This window comes from Molothrus aeneus, chromosome 3 (genome assembly GCF_037042795.1).
Source record: "Molothrus aeneus isolate 106 chromosome 3, BPBGC_Maene_1.0, whole genome shotgun sequence".
NCBI lineage: Eukaryota > Metazoa > Chordata > Aves > Passeriformes > Icteridae > Molothrus > Molothrus aeneus.
Window position 1 is genome coordinate 8,177,872 of NC_089648.1, and position 16,084 is coordinate 8,193,955.

Below are 16,084 nucleotides of genomic sequence, written 5' to 3' on the forward strand. Positions count from 1 at the left end.
CAGGCAGGAGAACTGCAGGAGTGGAGAGCACATGGACAAGCAAGCTGGCCCAGGTATAGTGCAAAGTAGCACAGAAATGCAGCTTGAGTTGAACAGAATAGTTCACAACTAGCAGACATGTTGCTGTAAAATAGTCCAAACTGAATTTACTAATTTATGAAGTAACAATCACTGAAATTTGCTAATTACCCTCTTAAATGCATCAGGAACACCAAGGAATCAGAGAATCCTCTCCTGTGCTGAGACACATTCTACTCTATCCTATGTCATCCTATTTTCAAGAGGCTCTTAATGTTGAAAATTCCTCTGGCAGCCCTAGTGCTCCCCACAATTCACTGTTAGAAGGTGTGAGTAAGAGCAACCAAGTTTCTGTTCAATTCTGTCTCACCTTTTGCATTAACAAGTTACACACAGGCACCCTTTGTAGCATTAATGAATATTAACATGCCATGCTGAGTATCAGAAACTGACCAAGTTCCATTTGTTTCCATCTGTTTTTAATCTGTGAAGTTTGCAGGTACTCTTCCTTCCTTCGGCACTTCCATTAGCCCAAGGTTGGGAGGGTCCTTACATACTGTAGTTACACAGAAGCTGTTCAGTTTGGGAAGCAAGACCTTGTCACAAACAGCTTTTCCCTCAAAAAAAGTTCCACCGTGGTATCTTTTGATCTTATTTTCACCATGTTCACTAGGTACACAAATTCATATTAAAAATCCCCAACCTTAATATGAAACAAAAAGCAAGTGCTATTTTTCTAAGCAAGTGCTAAGTTTCTAAGCAAGTGCTATTTTTAGAAAAGCAGCAAAGCTGGCCTCGGTAGTTTTAAGTTATTTTAAGAAATCAGATATAAGACACTTAAAATTGCTTTCCCTGACAGCTCTGACCTTTCTTTCAGCCCTTGACACAAGTACTAAAATTGAACAGTGGATGGAAATAAATCAATTTCTCATGTAATTTTGCAAACTGCATCTCAGTCTCCTGTTTCAAGGCTCTCCCTTGAACAGATGATACAATCACTAATCACTACCAACACTGCTTCGAGGCTGATACACCAACTCACATAAACGTGCACATACATTGAGAGTGACAAGAGATATAGTTTTACTTCAGGTGATTCATCAGCTTGCTCATATATTGCAAAATTCATCCTTTTTATTTAACAAGGGACAATAAGGTGTCAGAAATTAATGTTCCAGCTGTTTTGTCTGAACAATTACTTCATTCTGTTTTTATTTCCCATATTTTTCTGGTGTACATTCCAACCAAGAACCATCTGATGTTTCCTTCTCTGGGATGTGAAATAAAAACCACTGGTGTATCTTTATTGTGGAATTTCTTGTAACCATCCCCTCTATCCCTTCAGTTTCATGGGCCTCATTCCATTTCACTGGAATGAAAAATGTCAGCACATGGAGGAGCAGGATGCACCTGCAATCCTGGAGCACATGATACTTCCTTAAGCTGAAGGGTCCAAGCTGGCACAATTCCCAGTGAACACTTCCCATAACAACTGGCTGTTGTTTTCCAGCTCAGTTTAGGAACAGCCAGAGATTCCCCAACACATCCAGAAATGCTACTCTGGACTAAACCTGAAACGATTTGTACACTGGGATGGTGGGGAGGGGGAAATTGTCTGCATATTCTAGAAATTAATAGAGAAACTGAAGTGAAAAATATTCAAAATGTATGAATAAACCCCTTCATTAAATGAAAGTCACAAATTTATATTTGTTTGGAAGCATTTAACCACAAGTAGCTGGTAATTAGTCCATTACAGGAATTTTTTATCACAAATAACCATTCAATGAATTTGTATCACACAGTAATTCTAGCTATCATGCTGACCCTTTGACTCCAAATTGTATTTTAAAAGTTAAGGTATATGCCAGTATTTTTAAGCTGAATAGCAGGTATCCATCTCCAAGACAGAGTTACCTGTAAAAAACATTCTGAGCTGTATAAACCAGTAAAAGCAAATGCTCCTTCAACAGTTTAAGTCTGCTCTCAGACAGCCTTCTATAATTTCCTTGATTATTAAGAAAAATGCCCTTTTTTTTTTTGGAAAGGACTTAAACTACTCGAGAAGTTTATTTGAAAGCTGAATGTCTGTCAAATATTAGACATTTGTAATGTTACTTCTGGTATGAGCTACTGTGTTTTAGAAGTAAAAATTGTAGCTGAAGTTTCAGGAAAAACGTCAGTTTGCCACAATTATATAATACCTGACCAGACAACTTCTGATTTGTTTGGTGCTTTAAATACAGCCACTAGCTTATGCTGACAGCCATACAAAATGAACTTGCACTTTAACCCACAGCAGGAATATCAAGATTGTGAACAGCTACAAAATGCAGCATTTGCATTTTCAGTGCCATACCAAGTTGAATTCAGAACCACCTAAAGACAAAGCAGCAGCTGGTTGAAAAAAGAAAACAAAAGTCAAATTATAAAGCTACATAGTTTAGTACATTAAAACAAAACCAAAGACAATGGTATTTGTATAAGATTCCAAAAATATACAGATGGCAGGGGGGGAATAATCACTGTACACAACTCTGAGGTGGTTAAAGTGACCAGAGAGACTGAACAGTGCAAGACATGCTTTTCCAGTTACAAGCTCAAAACAGAAGTGCAAAAGAAATTAAAGCTCTGTCTGAAGTGATTTACCTTTTAGGATAAGGAAAGCTTAGAATATTGTCATCAGTGTTACAGAGAAATTTCCACCCCAACCCCAACACAGACACACAGAATAGCTGAAGTTTTACCATAATACAGCATTTCACTCCAGTGATGTCCCCAGAGCGTGGTGACTCCGGGGACAGTTCGCAGGTGCTCGGTGTTGGCCCACGAGCCAAGGGATGCCCAGGCAGCCTCTCCACTCTCCAGCTTTGGCTAACAGCAGATCCCTGCCCTCCAGGCGGGGCGAGGGGCAGCCACACAGCCCGGGCACAAACGCTCTGTGCTGAAAGCAGAGACTGACTTATGGCTGAGGAACAAAGGAATTGCTTGACAGGTCTCTGTGCTCTCTCCCAGAGTTTGGAACAGTTTCAGGCAAGTGCTTTTGGCAGGCTGACTAAGCTGTACATGCATCTATCCATGCAAATGTAGAATATGGCTCCCAAGACCTAGAACCAGGGTGTGTGCATGTGAAGACTGGATAGAAGGCCCTTCCGTGGAAGTTTACAAAAATATATAGCCAATACTGTAGCTTAAGAAGTCAGTTTTACTCGTTACAGAGAACCCCAAAAAGTATTAACTACTTTTCAGACATTCCAGACAAGGTCACTTGTAACAAAAAAGGTCAAGTTCTCAAAAACAAGGTTTTAAAAGCGGATCTTTCCTTCAAGTGAACAGGACATCTGTTTTTACTCTTAACCATTTAGTCAGTTAAGACAATTTATTTAAGATTTCATGTGAACATATGCATAAACACAAATAAGTTTACTTTAAAACACATCTGCACGGAAAAAAAGGTTAACCCTTCAAAACATAACAGAGCAGGTCTGGTTAGTATGTAGCTATTGCAAATCTTAAAGACTCTGTGCATTAGGCCCACCCATATAGAAAGCAGGGGAAAAGTCAATGAAAGAAAATCACTGTTCAAGTCTAAGTGGTGTTTTGAAGAGCCAGCAGCCTAAGTGACACCATGAAGCTGGTCACAGTATCCAAACAAGCAGGCCTGCTCGGGCTACTAGAGCAGTGTATCCTCCTGAAGGCGCCGTCTCCTCCCCAGTTATTTTCTGTTCCGAAGGCGTTTAGATTTCCTAGGACAGTCTGTGGAATCCACCGCCTTCCTCCTTTTCCTGGGAGATTGTTCGTTTGAGCCGGAACCTGAAGAATTCCCTACTGTGCTCTCCATCACCTCCCGCAGCTTGCGCTCCAGCTCGGCCAAGCGGGCGTTCTGTTCCCCAATGATTTGGGTCTGCTCAAGCAGTTTCTGGTCTTGATCCTGGAGCTGCTTCTGCTGCTCCTGCACTTTGAGGCGCAGCTCCGAGATCTCCCGCTTCAGCGCCGTCAGGCCCGTGCCGTTGGCTTTCACCTGCTGCTGCAGCTTGGTGACTTCCTGCCTGGAAGGGCTCTGCTTGGAGAACAGCTGCATTGTTGTCAGCGCTGCAGAAGGCCCTGGAACTTCAGAGACAACTGTGATTAATACTCTGCGACTTACAGGTAGAAATGGCACCCCAGTGTTAATATTTTGCTTATCCCTACTCCCCACACGTGAATCTGAGCACCCACTGCGAGTTATCTGAACAGGCAAACAGATTTACAGTCACGTAAGTATCTAACAAAAACATGTGGTAATCTCAGAGCACAACCAGTTTCATTTAAAATACTTACAGCTTTTCAGTAGTCAGGAAAAAAATTCATAATTCATTTCCTGTACATAAGCCCCCCTCCTTTTTCTGCATCAAAAACTGTGTACAACTATTGTGTTGTCATCTAGACTTAGTGTCACAGATGTTAAGACAAAATCCCACCAAAAAAATTACTTAATATGGAATAGTTAAGACTGAATAAATATCTTTCATTAGAACAGCAAAATTCTGCTGTCTTAGCTGCAGCTAAAGTTCTAAAAAATTGTAATTTGGAACTTAACAAGGTATTTTGGTATAACTTACATTTTAGAAGAAAGGAATTTATTTTCCATGCTTCTTTAGAATCACTCCTCCTAAGCACTAAAACCATACTGGAATCTGAGCTTGGAACTGTTGATTCTAATAAAGTTCCTGCAAATCAAGGAGACTAACAGCTACTGTATAATTTCTTTCACTTTTTCTGCCATAAAAGGTATCTATCACTTTTTCTGTCATTATACTCTTCTAGCAACGCTGTGCAATTAACGTGCAACTTTAAGTGTTCTACAGACAGAAGAGTCTGGAACAGTCATCCTCCTTTTCCTCCTTTTTTTCCATCAGGATGGCAGCACAGCTACCATTATGGGACACTAAGGGGTTGCTATTGGAGAGGTGCTGCCCTTCCCTCAACAAGAGAGAGGCATTTTATGCACCACAAAGCCTTGGCCTTGAAAAGCTGATTGGTATCAACTGTGGGTTTGGGCAATACTTCCTCAGCTGAGGGGCTCAGTATATACTAACACATATAATTAGAAAAAAGTTAAACCCATATATAATTTTAAAAATTAAAGTACAACTAGCAGGACTATAATCTTAAAATTAAAATTTATATAAAATTTATAAAAATTGAAGTACAACTAGCAGGATATACTAAAGGTGGCATATACACTTATGGCTAAAAGGATGGACAGGACATACAAGAAACAAAAGCATCTGCAGTTAGGCCTATTGTTTTTACTTAAGATGTATTTTTCCTCCCTAATTTTTACTAAGTTATCCTTCTAGAAAGTTAAATTTCACACTTCCTAAAATGGGAACACATCCTGTATAAGGAAAATTCTACAATTTTACCAATCTTTTGCCTTTTACCATTAGGATAAATTCAGCCAAGAGGCAACTACCTTGGAGTTTAGTTCACAAAAGTTCTGGAAAGTCTGACAGAATATTCGAAGGACCAGTTTAATGGCTTATTTATAGACTGTTATTTTAATTGCCTTTTCACTATTACCTGTAACTATTTTGCTTGTTAGTGCATAAAACAGTACCCCCAGCAAAGTAAAAAAAGCCCATTCCAGCCCTCTATGTACTACTACAGCTTAGGCAAATTCATTTGCAGCTTGTCCTAAAAATAAAAGGCAGCGAGTTGTCATCTCATGTGCCAAATTTCAACCAAATGCAGCGATAAAGTCTCATTCATTGGTGGCACAAAAGCATTTGTTTAATGAATACACACTATGCATAATTCTAACATACATTCAAGTGACTGTTCTTTTAGTAGTACAAAGGCTCCTTAACTTTCAAAGCAAATGAATTTCAGTTAGCATTCTTAAGAAACAAGTATCATCAATATTTATGTAATAAAGCTCCCATTTAAGGGAGGGAGCTTAGAAAACATACAGTGCTGTGATTGTTTTAAAGAACAACTAAATAAAACTTAACTATACGTTGGAATTAATACCTGGGGCAGTTCCTATTAGACGTCCCGATACATCTGACCCAGGCATCTTTCTTTTCAGTATTGGAACAATCTTCTCATCAAAATATTCCATAGCCATGGAGGAAATGTCCCTTAGTTCTTGAAGAACTTCATGAGCTCTCTGAGGAGCTCTTGTAGAGTTTACATATCTTAGCACTCGATAAATTTCATCTATTACCTAAAACATTTAAGAAGAATTAGGATTTTCTGATAAAGGCAAGATTATTTCAGTTTGTTCTAGGAATTCTGGCATATTTAGGGGTTTTTTTAACCACATAACAGCTGCACACCACTGTGTGTTTTAGTTGCAGATGAGCTTTTTGAAGTGTTGCTCATGATATATCAGAGAAGCTATTCATTTAATCTATCACAACATCTCTCTTCAAAGTCATGAAATAATGCTCATTAGGTGAAATTTGAAGTACAGGCATAGTTGGCTTGCAAGTTATATAATCTATATTCAGCAAAGCATGATCATTTCCTTCAGGAGAACCTGAAGCAAGAAGCCCTAAAGCAGAGCAGTCACTACCCCTGCCAGTCATGAAACAGAATTGGAGTAGCAAGAATTAGCATTATGTCAGCCTGAAGAGCTGTAAATATTTACTTGAGTCCACTTCCATACACACAAAACATTGCAAAGTCAGATTAAGTCCAAACTATATTCATTTACAAAACATCAATTCACTATTGACAGAGAGCAAAACTCTCGACAGCTTGGAAAGCAAAGCCCTTTAGTTAGGAGAGATACAGAGGGATGAAGGGAGTCTTACTAATTTATGAATTAAAATCTGAGGCAGGTCAAGATAGGAGTGCTGGTCTCTTAGCCAAAGCTGTACAGGTATTTTACACAGGATTAAGAATGTTTGAAGAACACACATAATAAGGACCTCGTAATACAGTTGCACCTTCTGTTCTGATAAAGGAAGCTTAGCTAAAAAGTCCCAAAAGCTACACAAGACCTAAGTTTCCCATCAAGCAACAAATAAATGACTGCTCTAATTTCATCCACTTCACATCCTGTTAGCAACAACATCCTCAATAGAAAACCTTGCAGCAGTGCTCTGCTATCACAGAATGCTGAACCTCAAACCAGGATTTGCATATTTTAACACAAATTCACTTCCTGGCACTTTTATGGTGACATTTCCTGAGGGCAGCAAAGCAGGTGGGAGGGAAACCTCAGACTGTAAGTGAACACTAAGCCTTGAATCTGATTGACCAAAATATTAACTAATGGGTGAACTGGTAACTGTGCTGAGAGTGCAGCAGTGCTAGCAAACTCACACACTAAGTAAATAATTAAAAAAAAAAAAAACCCTACAACTTTTTAGCAATTGTATCAAAATAAAATCAAGGTGCTTACAAGTTGGTGCCCACAAGGAAAAGCAAGCTCACCTGCCCAACTCCTGCACACCCCTGGTCTAGGATGAGTACTGCCTTTCCCTCTACTCTTCACAACATTTTTTTAAAGTATCCCATTTACCACATAAGTATCAGGGACTTAAGTTCATTTGACTTCATTATATTAAATTTTTAAAAATACATGATATATAGCAGTATAATGTAAAGTCATACAAGAATATAATTTAAAATGAATACCAAGTCATCAAGAGTAACAGAAATAGTTACTTCTTCAAGATAAGAATACATTCCATGCCCACAGTTTATCCTACCACTGTATGCATAAATGCCTGCATGCTTCCCCAGAATCCAGGAGAGAACTTTTCCATTCATCTCACTGCAATTCAGTTCTCTGCTCACCAAAAAGTAACATCAACATATCCCAACCTTACATGGAAGATCAATGAATAGAGCATTAGGATAATGTTCACTGATCTCATTTAATCCCTCAGCTGTACCAGTCTTCCTCTAAGCCTGATTTTGTCAATTCCCCTGTGCACTGGTGATTTCACAGCTTATAAAACATCGGTATCTCAAATGTACATCTTGCCTGCATAATTTATATTTAATGCTGGGCTGGTATTCTACAACACCAGAACTGTTCAGTAATGTTCCCATTTAACACACTTTACATTTAAAATTAATTCCACCTACTGTACAAAAATATACCATCCACTGTAATACTGAACAGTGTTTTGACATACTAAATACCTTAATTCAATTAACCTGAAGTACTCAAACCCTTAAGAAGGTGCATAAAATCATGATTGACTGAGTACCTAGTGTTATGTGTAATCTAAATTACTACATCTTCAGATGGCCTGATCACATGTTTTTTTCTAAAAGGTTGTAGAAGATGAGTATACCACAAGTCAAACATCAGAATCAAGAGAGACTCTAAGGGCAAATAGAAATCTAATTTAAAATAATTAACATTTAAATACAGCCAGGTTTATTCATTTCAGACTGCCTGGTAAGACAGAGTATTGGCTTGTAGGTTTATTTGCAAGTGTGTATATATATATCTATATCTATATATATCTATATATATCTATATATATATATATATATATACACACACACACACACACAATATAAATTTTCCCCAGCTGTGCCAGGTTAAGTGACACAATCCTATTTTTTAAACACAGATGCATATTCCCATAATATAGTCTGCATTTTACCTTTCCAGGTATGAAGCAACAGAGATTGGAATCCACATACTTCATGAAAGTCATATTTAGGAGAGAGAGTCTCGTTTCCACAGCAGCGAGGATGTCTGCATGGCGAGCTAATGAATGGTTTCTCCTTTCTGACTCCCGTCTGGAAAACAGACCACAAGGTGACACTGATTTAACAAGGAGTTAAAAAATCCAACTGTAACATTTGTCAAGTTAATTTCACCCTTAAAACCCTGTAACCAATAACATTTGTCTTCACAGAAATAATAGATACTATAGAGACCCAGCTAGTAACAGCGCACTACATTTTCTTAGACAAAATTTGTTCTCTAAGTAATTATTATACCTTATGTATAGTAAATTTTGTATGTAATTGAGGACTATTTAAGAACAAGGCTGCAATACTGACCAGCAGCAGACACCGAGTCAGAGGGAATGTATTTATCCCACTCACTCATATGGTCAGTACTTCAATGCAATTAAATAATAAATGTAATATATTGCTAGTGAAGTTTACATAGTAAAGAACTACTGTGAAGTTTAGGTTGAGCTAGAAACCCTTTTCGATAAAGGATGCCTATGCTAAGTAGCATTTAGTTTCTTCCCTCTGGCTGGGAAATCTGATAGGACACAGCAGCAGCTGCTCTTATTCAGTGGAAAGAGGAAGAAAGACGTGGCTTTAGTGAGAAACTAGTTCCCAGTAATGCTCACATGTCAAATCCCTCTTCTTTGCTCCCATTTAATCCTTGCCAGTTGAAAACCTTGCCTTTTTTTAAGCAGAGTATTTGATAAATCATCAGTGAAGGCGGTTGTTCTTGAAAAGGAATGGCATTTAATCATTCCCAGGAATCCTCGTTTGATTTGCCAGAAGTGTTGAGTAATACAGAACCCAGACTTCTCTGTTTGAAATACCAGACACACTTCTCACACCACTATTATGTAATTAAATCTTAGGTTCAAGATTTTGCTTTTAGAAAAAATAAATTAAATAAAGGCAAATGTGACTCAAATTTTCAAGATATATAAGAGAATTAGCCAGAAAGGAATTCCTTTTCAATAATCTGCTTAAATGAATCGAACACAATTAAATTTAATTCCAGTTTTAACTGGTACATACCTTGGAAGTTGAGCTTTAACTTGCTTTTGACACAAGTTGTGGTATCTCTCCACTTTCAGAAATCCCTGATTTAACATTCTCTGGCAAACCAAGTCCATGCGCTTACAAACCTGTATTTAAGTAAAAAGAAATCTTAAGCCTCAATTAAGGCCACAACTCACTTTTACTATTATCTTACCCCTACTTGCCAGGTAGCAAAAGATTCTCTTACTGTTTTTTGCTCCATTTCAACAAGCAAAAACTGCAGTTGAGATTAAGGCATTTCCATCTCCACCAAAGATCAGAATACTCCAAAAAGGAGCAGCTATGTTTACACAGCTCACAAATAAATCTGTTGATTTTGCCTAACAAGAGACAGTGGGCTGAATGCCACCTATTAGAAGCAAACACAATTTCCTCTGATTTTAATGGAAGCTGCAAATGCCCATGCCTGGCTTTCAGCATGGTCTCCACAGTGATTCTGGTAGATGAAATTAATATTTTGTAGTCTCAAAACCAGAAACCTTTAAACACAAGAAATCACGGTGGTCTTCTTCCAGTGTTTAAGGCTTTTTAACTCAACCACAATTACAGTTAAGAACACATGGAAAACATTGCACATGGAACAAGATTCTCCTTTTTGTACAAGAAAGTCTTCTCTGTTTAAAGAATTCCTTTATTTGCTGTTGGACACCAGTAGTCTCAGGGGTTTTTTGCCGCACAGATTTAGGAAGAAGGGACATGAAGAGCTGCAGAAGATACAATAAACTGCTAAAGCTAAACCTTCACAAAGTTACCACTTACAGAACAAAGCCAACTCATACAAAAGTTTAAAGCAATTGCTATTCAATTCTGAAGATACAAGAGCTTAGTGACCCAACTGTTCTTTGAAATAGTTTTGATTTTGTTGGGATTTTTTAGGTACTTAGGTCCACAGCTCCCACTGTGACCCCACTTGCCAATAAATACACTTTCGTTTTTTTTTTAATAAACACTCTTTTCCCCCATACATAGACTTTAAAGTTATGAAATGATGAGTGTAAGTTTATACCTTGAGGAAGAAGATTCTCACCTCTCCCAGTAAAACCTGCAATTACTTTGTGTAATGCCTTCTGTATAAAAAGAAAGAAGTTCTGCCAAGTTCTGTGAGAAGTGACTTTCAGACAGCTCTGTATAGACAGCCCATTAAGCAGTGGCTGTGATCTGTCTGTGCTCCTCGGTATTACATCCTTCTGCTTAATAAAGGATCAGCCAGGCAAACGGCAGAGGGAGAGCCTCAGCACACTCTGCCCCACACTCAATGATCCAGTTAAACCATCTCCTGTGTATAAGGAAAAATGCTGGCCCTTCCTACAGGAAGGAGGAAATCCTTCCTTCTTCCCTGAGCTCGCAGCTCCAGGGGCGCACGGGTTTAAATGGTTTTTGGGTCAAGGCTTTGCAGCTTTCCCGCAGCTCCAACGGCACCGAATCCCTGCAGCAGGGACCGGGACCTGCACAGGGCTGCGGCAGCTCTGCGGTCACTGTATTAGGTCAACTGATGTCCTGGATGTTCCTGCCTTCCTCAAGGAAGCATCTCCGGCCGCGCTCGGAGGCGGCAGAGCGGGCTTCAACCCCGCGCACAGTGACATCTGCCGGCAGAGGGGCCCCCAGGAGCTGCAGCCCGCCGCACCGGGCTTGGAGCCTCGCTCCTCTGCTTGCCCTGCACAGCAGGAAGGATTATTTGCTCCAATTTCTCGACATTACCCATATTTAGGCAATAATCAGTCTAGAACCCAAACTCCGGGATCACCAGAAATCAAAAGTGTTTGTTTGCAACTTATGTTAGCAATCATCTGGCAATTCTCAGCTAGTTCACCAGGTAAACCACAGAGCACCTGGATTTAAAGGAACAATATACCTCTTCTATGCACAGTCATATGCAGAGTAGCTTCATTACACTTCTAGGCGTCCACAGCAGTCCAAGACAGTTGGATATTACATATTCAACAGATCATAAATTGAATTTCCTTATCCTTGTATTTACAATTTTGGTGAATATTTTCTTATTTTAGTCACAGAGCTGAAAGAGGCTGTGTTTCCTCAAAGGACAAGTCCAACCAGACCCTGTGTTCAAGTTTCAGGGTTAGAAAGGTATTCCAAATCCATCTAAAAAGCAGAAGGAGAGGTTGCTTCTTCATGCGCTGACTTTTATGTGAAAGCAGCTTCCTATGATCCTATAAACTAATTTTCCACTTCATTTGTAAACACACTGACACAATCTAACTTCCTTAAAAAGCATGTTTAATTTCTTCCAAGATTCACTACCAGGTAACCAACTCCAAAACAAATATAAAATATCCTGGAGTATTTAGATTCAATATATGTTATTTTTCTTATTACACTGACACCGTGGTCTGTAAAATGCCTTTTTTAGGGTAAAGTAAGTGGAAAAATGCTCATAACTTCATCAAGAAACCTTAAAATAGAAATGCCTGTAAATATAGACTGGGAATATTAAAGCCATCCTGTCCAAAGGCTATCAGTCCTTACTTGTGCTGTGCAGGAAACAAGCACAAGTTTGCTACAGAATCTATGTAGTCCTGATGTGTGTCAGATTCCAAGATAACCTTCTCAGACTATTCATGGAAGGAGGTTGTGGACTGTGTGATTTTAACATGCTTGTTGTAGTAATAGCCTGAATGGAAGTGCCTTTCCAAGCTCAGACATGTGACTGAAAAAGAAACTGGAATCTAAGAATTTCATTATTATCCCACTGAGGTAAAAATTTCAAAGCTTCTGCAAGTCACTAAAAATATCCCTGTAAAAGGAGCCTTCAAAAGCTGGAAGATAGTGAGCTTGCCTGTCAGCATGCACAGTGGGCTTGTCCAAAGTATTACAGCTTCAGAGACTGGCATCCTTGGGGTTCTCTGTGTTTCTCTCACGGGAATCATCAGAGGAAGCAGATGAAGCAAATACTCAAAAGGGCTGAAAGCAAAATGCTGCTGCTTTTCCTCTCATTCACTTTGTCTGAACAAAAATTCGAGGACTCAAGATTTCCCTCATTTCAGACATGACTGCTCTCTGAATACCTATTGTTTAGTCTCTGCTCCTTGGATCTACTTCACTGCTTAAGCTGTAGGTGCTTCATTTCTGCTTTCTCACACAGTGACCCCAGGAACAGCAGCATTATGCTCAGGAAAGCAAGTGCTTTGTGCACAATGAGGGGCCCACGGCCTTGCCTTGCCTGATGGCAATCATCACAAGCAGGAAATGTTCTTTACCTCATCCTTTGAGGACAGAAAAAGACTTCTGGATCTTACGCCTGAGATTATGCTCCTCATTATGCTCTACATAAACAATGCACATTCCTATCTCCATTTCAATCTGAAAACATTCTGGTGCTCTCTGTCCTCCCACCCAGCCAACTCCTCAGTCTGCTGTTTTGTATACACTGTAGATCCAAACCTAGTTCAATCCAGAGATTTTTTTTTTTTATGGATCACTGAGCTAAGGTGATCCAAAATAAAAAGCACATTAAGACATCCATTCCTTCCATGCTGGGATCCAGAAAATGCATCAAAATTATTGGTTTTAGGGAATCCATGTTTTTTGTCTAAACATGTATGATCAAACTTTGTTTAGGTCAACTGATGTCCTGGATGTTCCTGCCTTCCTCAAGATGCTTCATCCCATGGAATCTCACATTCTAAGGAGTAATGAGGCCGCTTTTGGGTATGTTTCTAATATGCATGAGACCTGAGCAATTTCATATCTGTCATTCAATTAATGTGCTCCTGCAACGTATCTTTAGCACAATACTACTTATAACATACACTCATTCATCTTTGATAAGCAGCTCAAGTCAGTCCTCACAGAAAACAAAAATTTACTGTTTGTGCAAGGCAGCTCGTAGAGCAGGAACACACAGGTCTTTCCAAAGGCTACTCACCACCTTGAAAAATCCCAAAGTAATGAAATTTCTGAATTTATGCCTGGGCACTACTATTTTTAAAGGCTTCCTTAATTCTCTGACAAAAGCACCTGGAGCTATGAAGAACATCCAGTGTCTGCCAAAAGAACACATTCAGCTCTGACCAGCCACCTGAAAGACCCAGCTGATCAAGCTTATGGGCTCACACCAGAAAGGCTTTGATTCTTTACATTACTGCTGGTTAACAAAAGGCTACTTTCTTCTCAGGAGAATGCTCATAATGCCTTCTGATGTGCTTAAGGGAACAGTTAGGAATTTGATGGAGATTAATTTTCTTGGCTGTCACTGACTCAAAAACTCAAAGTAGGGAAAGACCAACTGAATAGTTCCCTTCATTTTACACCAGTATTGTTCTACATGTGTTTCAAAGTTGGTATTTATCAAGTCTGGTTTTGCATATTTCTAAAAGTTCTGAAAGGGCCAGTCCTCTTCTAGAAAAAGGAACTTGGAGGTGCTATACAAGGGAGCATAAACGTGTGACATTTTACTCCCTAAGTGCCAGTGAGTGTTAAACAGCTGGTTTAGTCCTGACATCCTTACCTTTCCTGCTCTCACCTTCACTGCCAACAGAGCATTACAAACACTGAGAGCTGGAGAAAGAAAAAGCCTTCTGTGGAGTTGTGAGAGCTCCCACAGGCACTACCATTCATAAGATGCAAGGGAAAGCTGCAGCCACAGGCTGTGCCTGCAATTCTGAGCCTGAAACGTGGCATATCCAAACACCATGTGATTTACTTCCCTTCCCCCTGGTCAAACTGCAGGTGCCACCTGGGATCTTGGGGATGTCCTGTGCAGGGCCAGGAGCTGGACTTTTGGGATCCTCGTGGCTCACTTCTAACTCAGCCTATTCTGTGTTTCTCAAGTACCACATCTTTTTTACAGATCCACTACCTACTCTCACAGAAGAAGCTGAAGCCTTGAGGGGCTGACAGCACACTCTAGAAATATTTAGGAACTGGTGTGCTTGGAACAATATAAATGAGAACAGATTTTCTGCTTGAAGAGCTTTCAGTTTACAGTTACAGTCAGGATGCAACACTTCAGGTTGCTGATCCAGGACACAGGCAGTCCAATTTCCTGCAGAAATACACTTGTAATGTTATCCAGTTTAGACTAATCGAGTTCTTAAAATAGGAATGGTACAGTGCATGCACATTTACTGAGAGTTACATAAGCTGTGCATTAATTCCCTCACTATTATTCCATTTACAACCTCATAAGAGATTCAGTAAGACAACAGCTTATCATAATACGACATGGTTTACATCAGGCTCCTTATGCAGGCAGTTAAATATTGATATACATTGATCTCCTCACTGACAGCTGTGGGGGTTTTTGGCATTATCAAGTTCAGAGGTGCAGATACTATATGCTATTAATTACACATCCACTAAGACTAGAAGAAGCAGGCAGGGGTTTTTTGGTTTGTTTTTTTGTTGTTTTTTTTTTTTTTTTTTTAACATCTTCTTTTTTGACCCACATTTCTAGATAGGGGAGGATTCTTGGAGCAGCAGGCTCACCACCTCCTACACTTGTAGGCTTAAGCCCTATAAGCAAAAATAAACACACATATGAGACACAATAGACTACCCACCCCAACCAGTCACTGGGAGAAACGAGCCGCCAGCAGCTCGGTGCTTTCTCACAGAGCGTGAAAGGAATGAAAGAACTAAGAGACGGTATAAAGAGCTTTAGGAATGCGCGTATGGCAGCGCACACGGAGAGCGGAGAAGGGATAAAGCCCCATCCCACCCACCCCACCTCATTCAGCCCGTTCCCCGGCGAGCGCAGCAGCCCGGCGGGGGGCACCGGGGCCGCCGCCACCGCCGCCCTGCCCCGGGCCAGGCGGGCTGAGCCCGGTCCCGGCCGCAGCCCCGCGGCCCCCGCCCCGCCGCCTCCCCTCCGCGGCCCCTACCAAGCGCAGCTGGCTCGTCTCATCGTAGGACAGGAAGCTGAGGATGCTCTCGATAGCCACGATGGGCAGCCCCATGAGCGTGTTGCTCTGAGGCGGCGGCTCCATGGGCGCCAGCGGTTCGGCGGCCTCCGGCAGCGGGGCCGGGGAGAGCCGCGCCGAGCCCGGGGCGCCGCCTTCGCCCTCCGACACGAGCCGCTCCTCCGGCGCCGCCATCTTGCAGCCCGTCCTTCCTCCGCGGGGGGACGGCGCCGCCTCTCTGTGACGCCTCTTCCGCAGCCGTCACGGCGGGCCCGCCCCGGCATTCCCGCAGGGAGTGAGGGAGATGGAACCCCCAGCGCTGCTGCGGTGCCCGAGGGCTCGGGTGGCTGCCCCTGCCCGGGGAGCCGTTCGCCGGCGGGCGGGTGCCAGAGGCATGGTGTCCGACTCTTGTCCGTGGTGCAGGAGACAGGACGAGGAGCAAGGGCCGTAGG

General features: G+C 41.0%; 1 protein-coding gene across 1 annotated transcript; it reads right to left on the reverse strand.

Annotated features, from left to right (window-relative positions):
• Nucleotides 1-1,077: 1,077 nt before the first annotated feature.
• FBXO28 (F-box protein 28) lies at nucleotides 1,078-15,839 on the reverse strand. The gene is made up of 5 exons (XM_066546226.1): nucleotides 15,615-15,839; nucleotides 9,751-9,860; nucleotides 8,637-8,775; nucleotides 6,034-6,229; nucleotides 1,078-4,128 (listed from the first exon to the last, which is right to left on the reverse strand). The coding sequence occupies exons 1-5, from the start codon at nucleotides 15,825-15,827 to the stop codon at nucleotides 3,734-3,736; spliced, it is 1,053 nt and encodes a 350-aa protein (XP_066402323.1). The 5' UTR covers nucleotides 15,828-15,839; the 3' UTR covers nucleotides 1,078-3,733.
• Nucleotides 15,840-16,084: the final 245 nt, after the last annotated feature.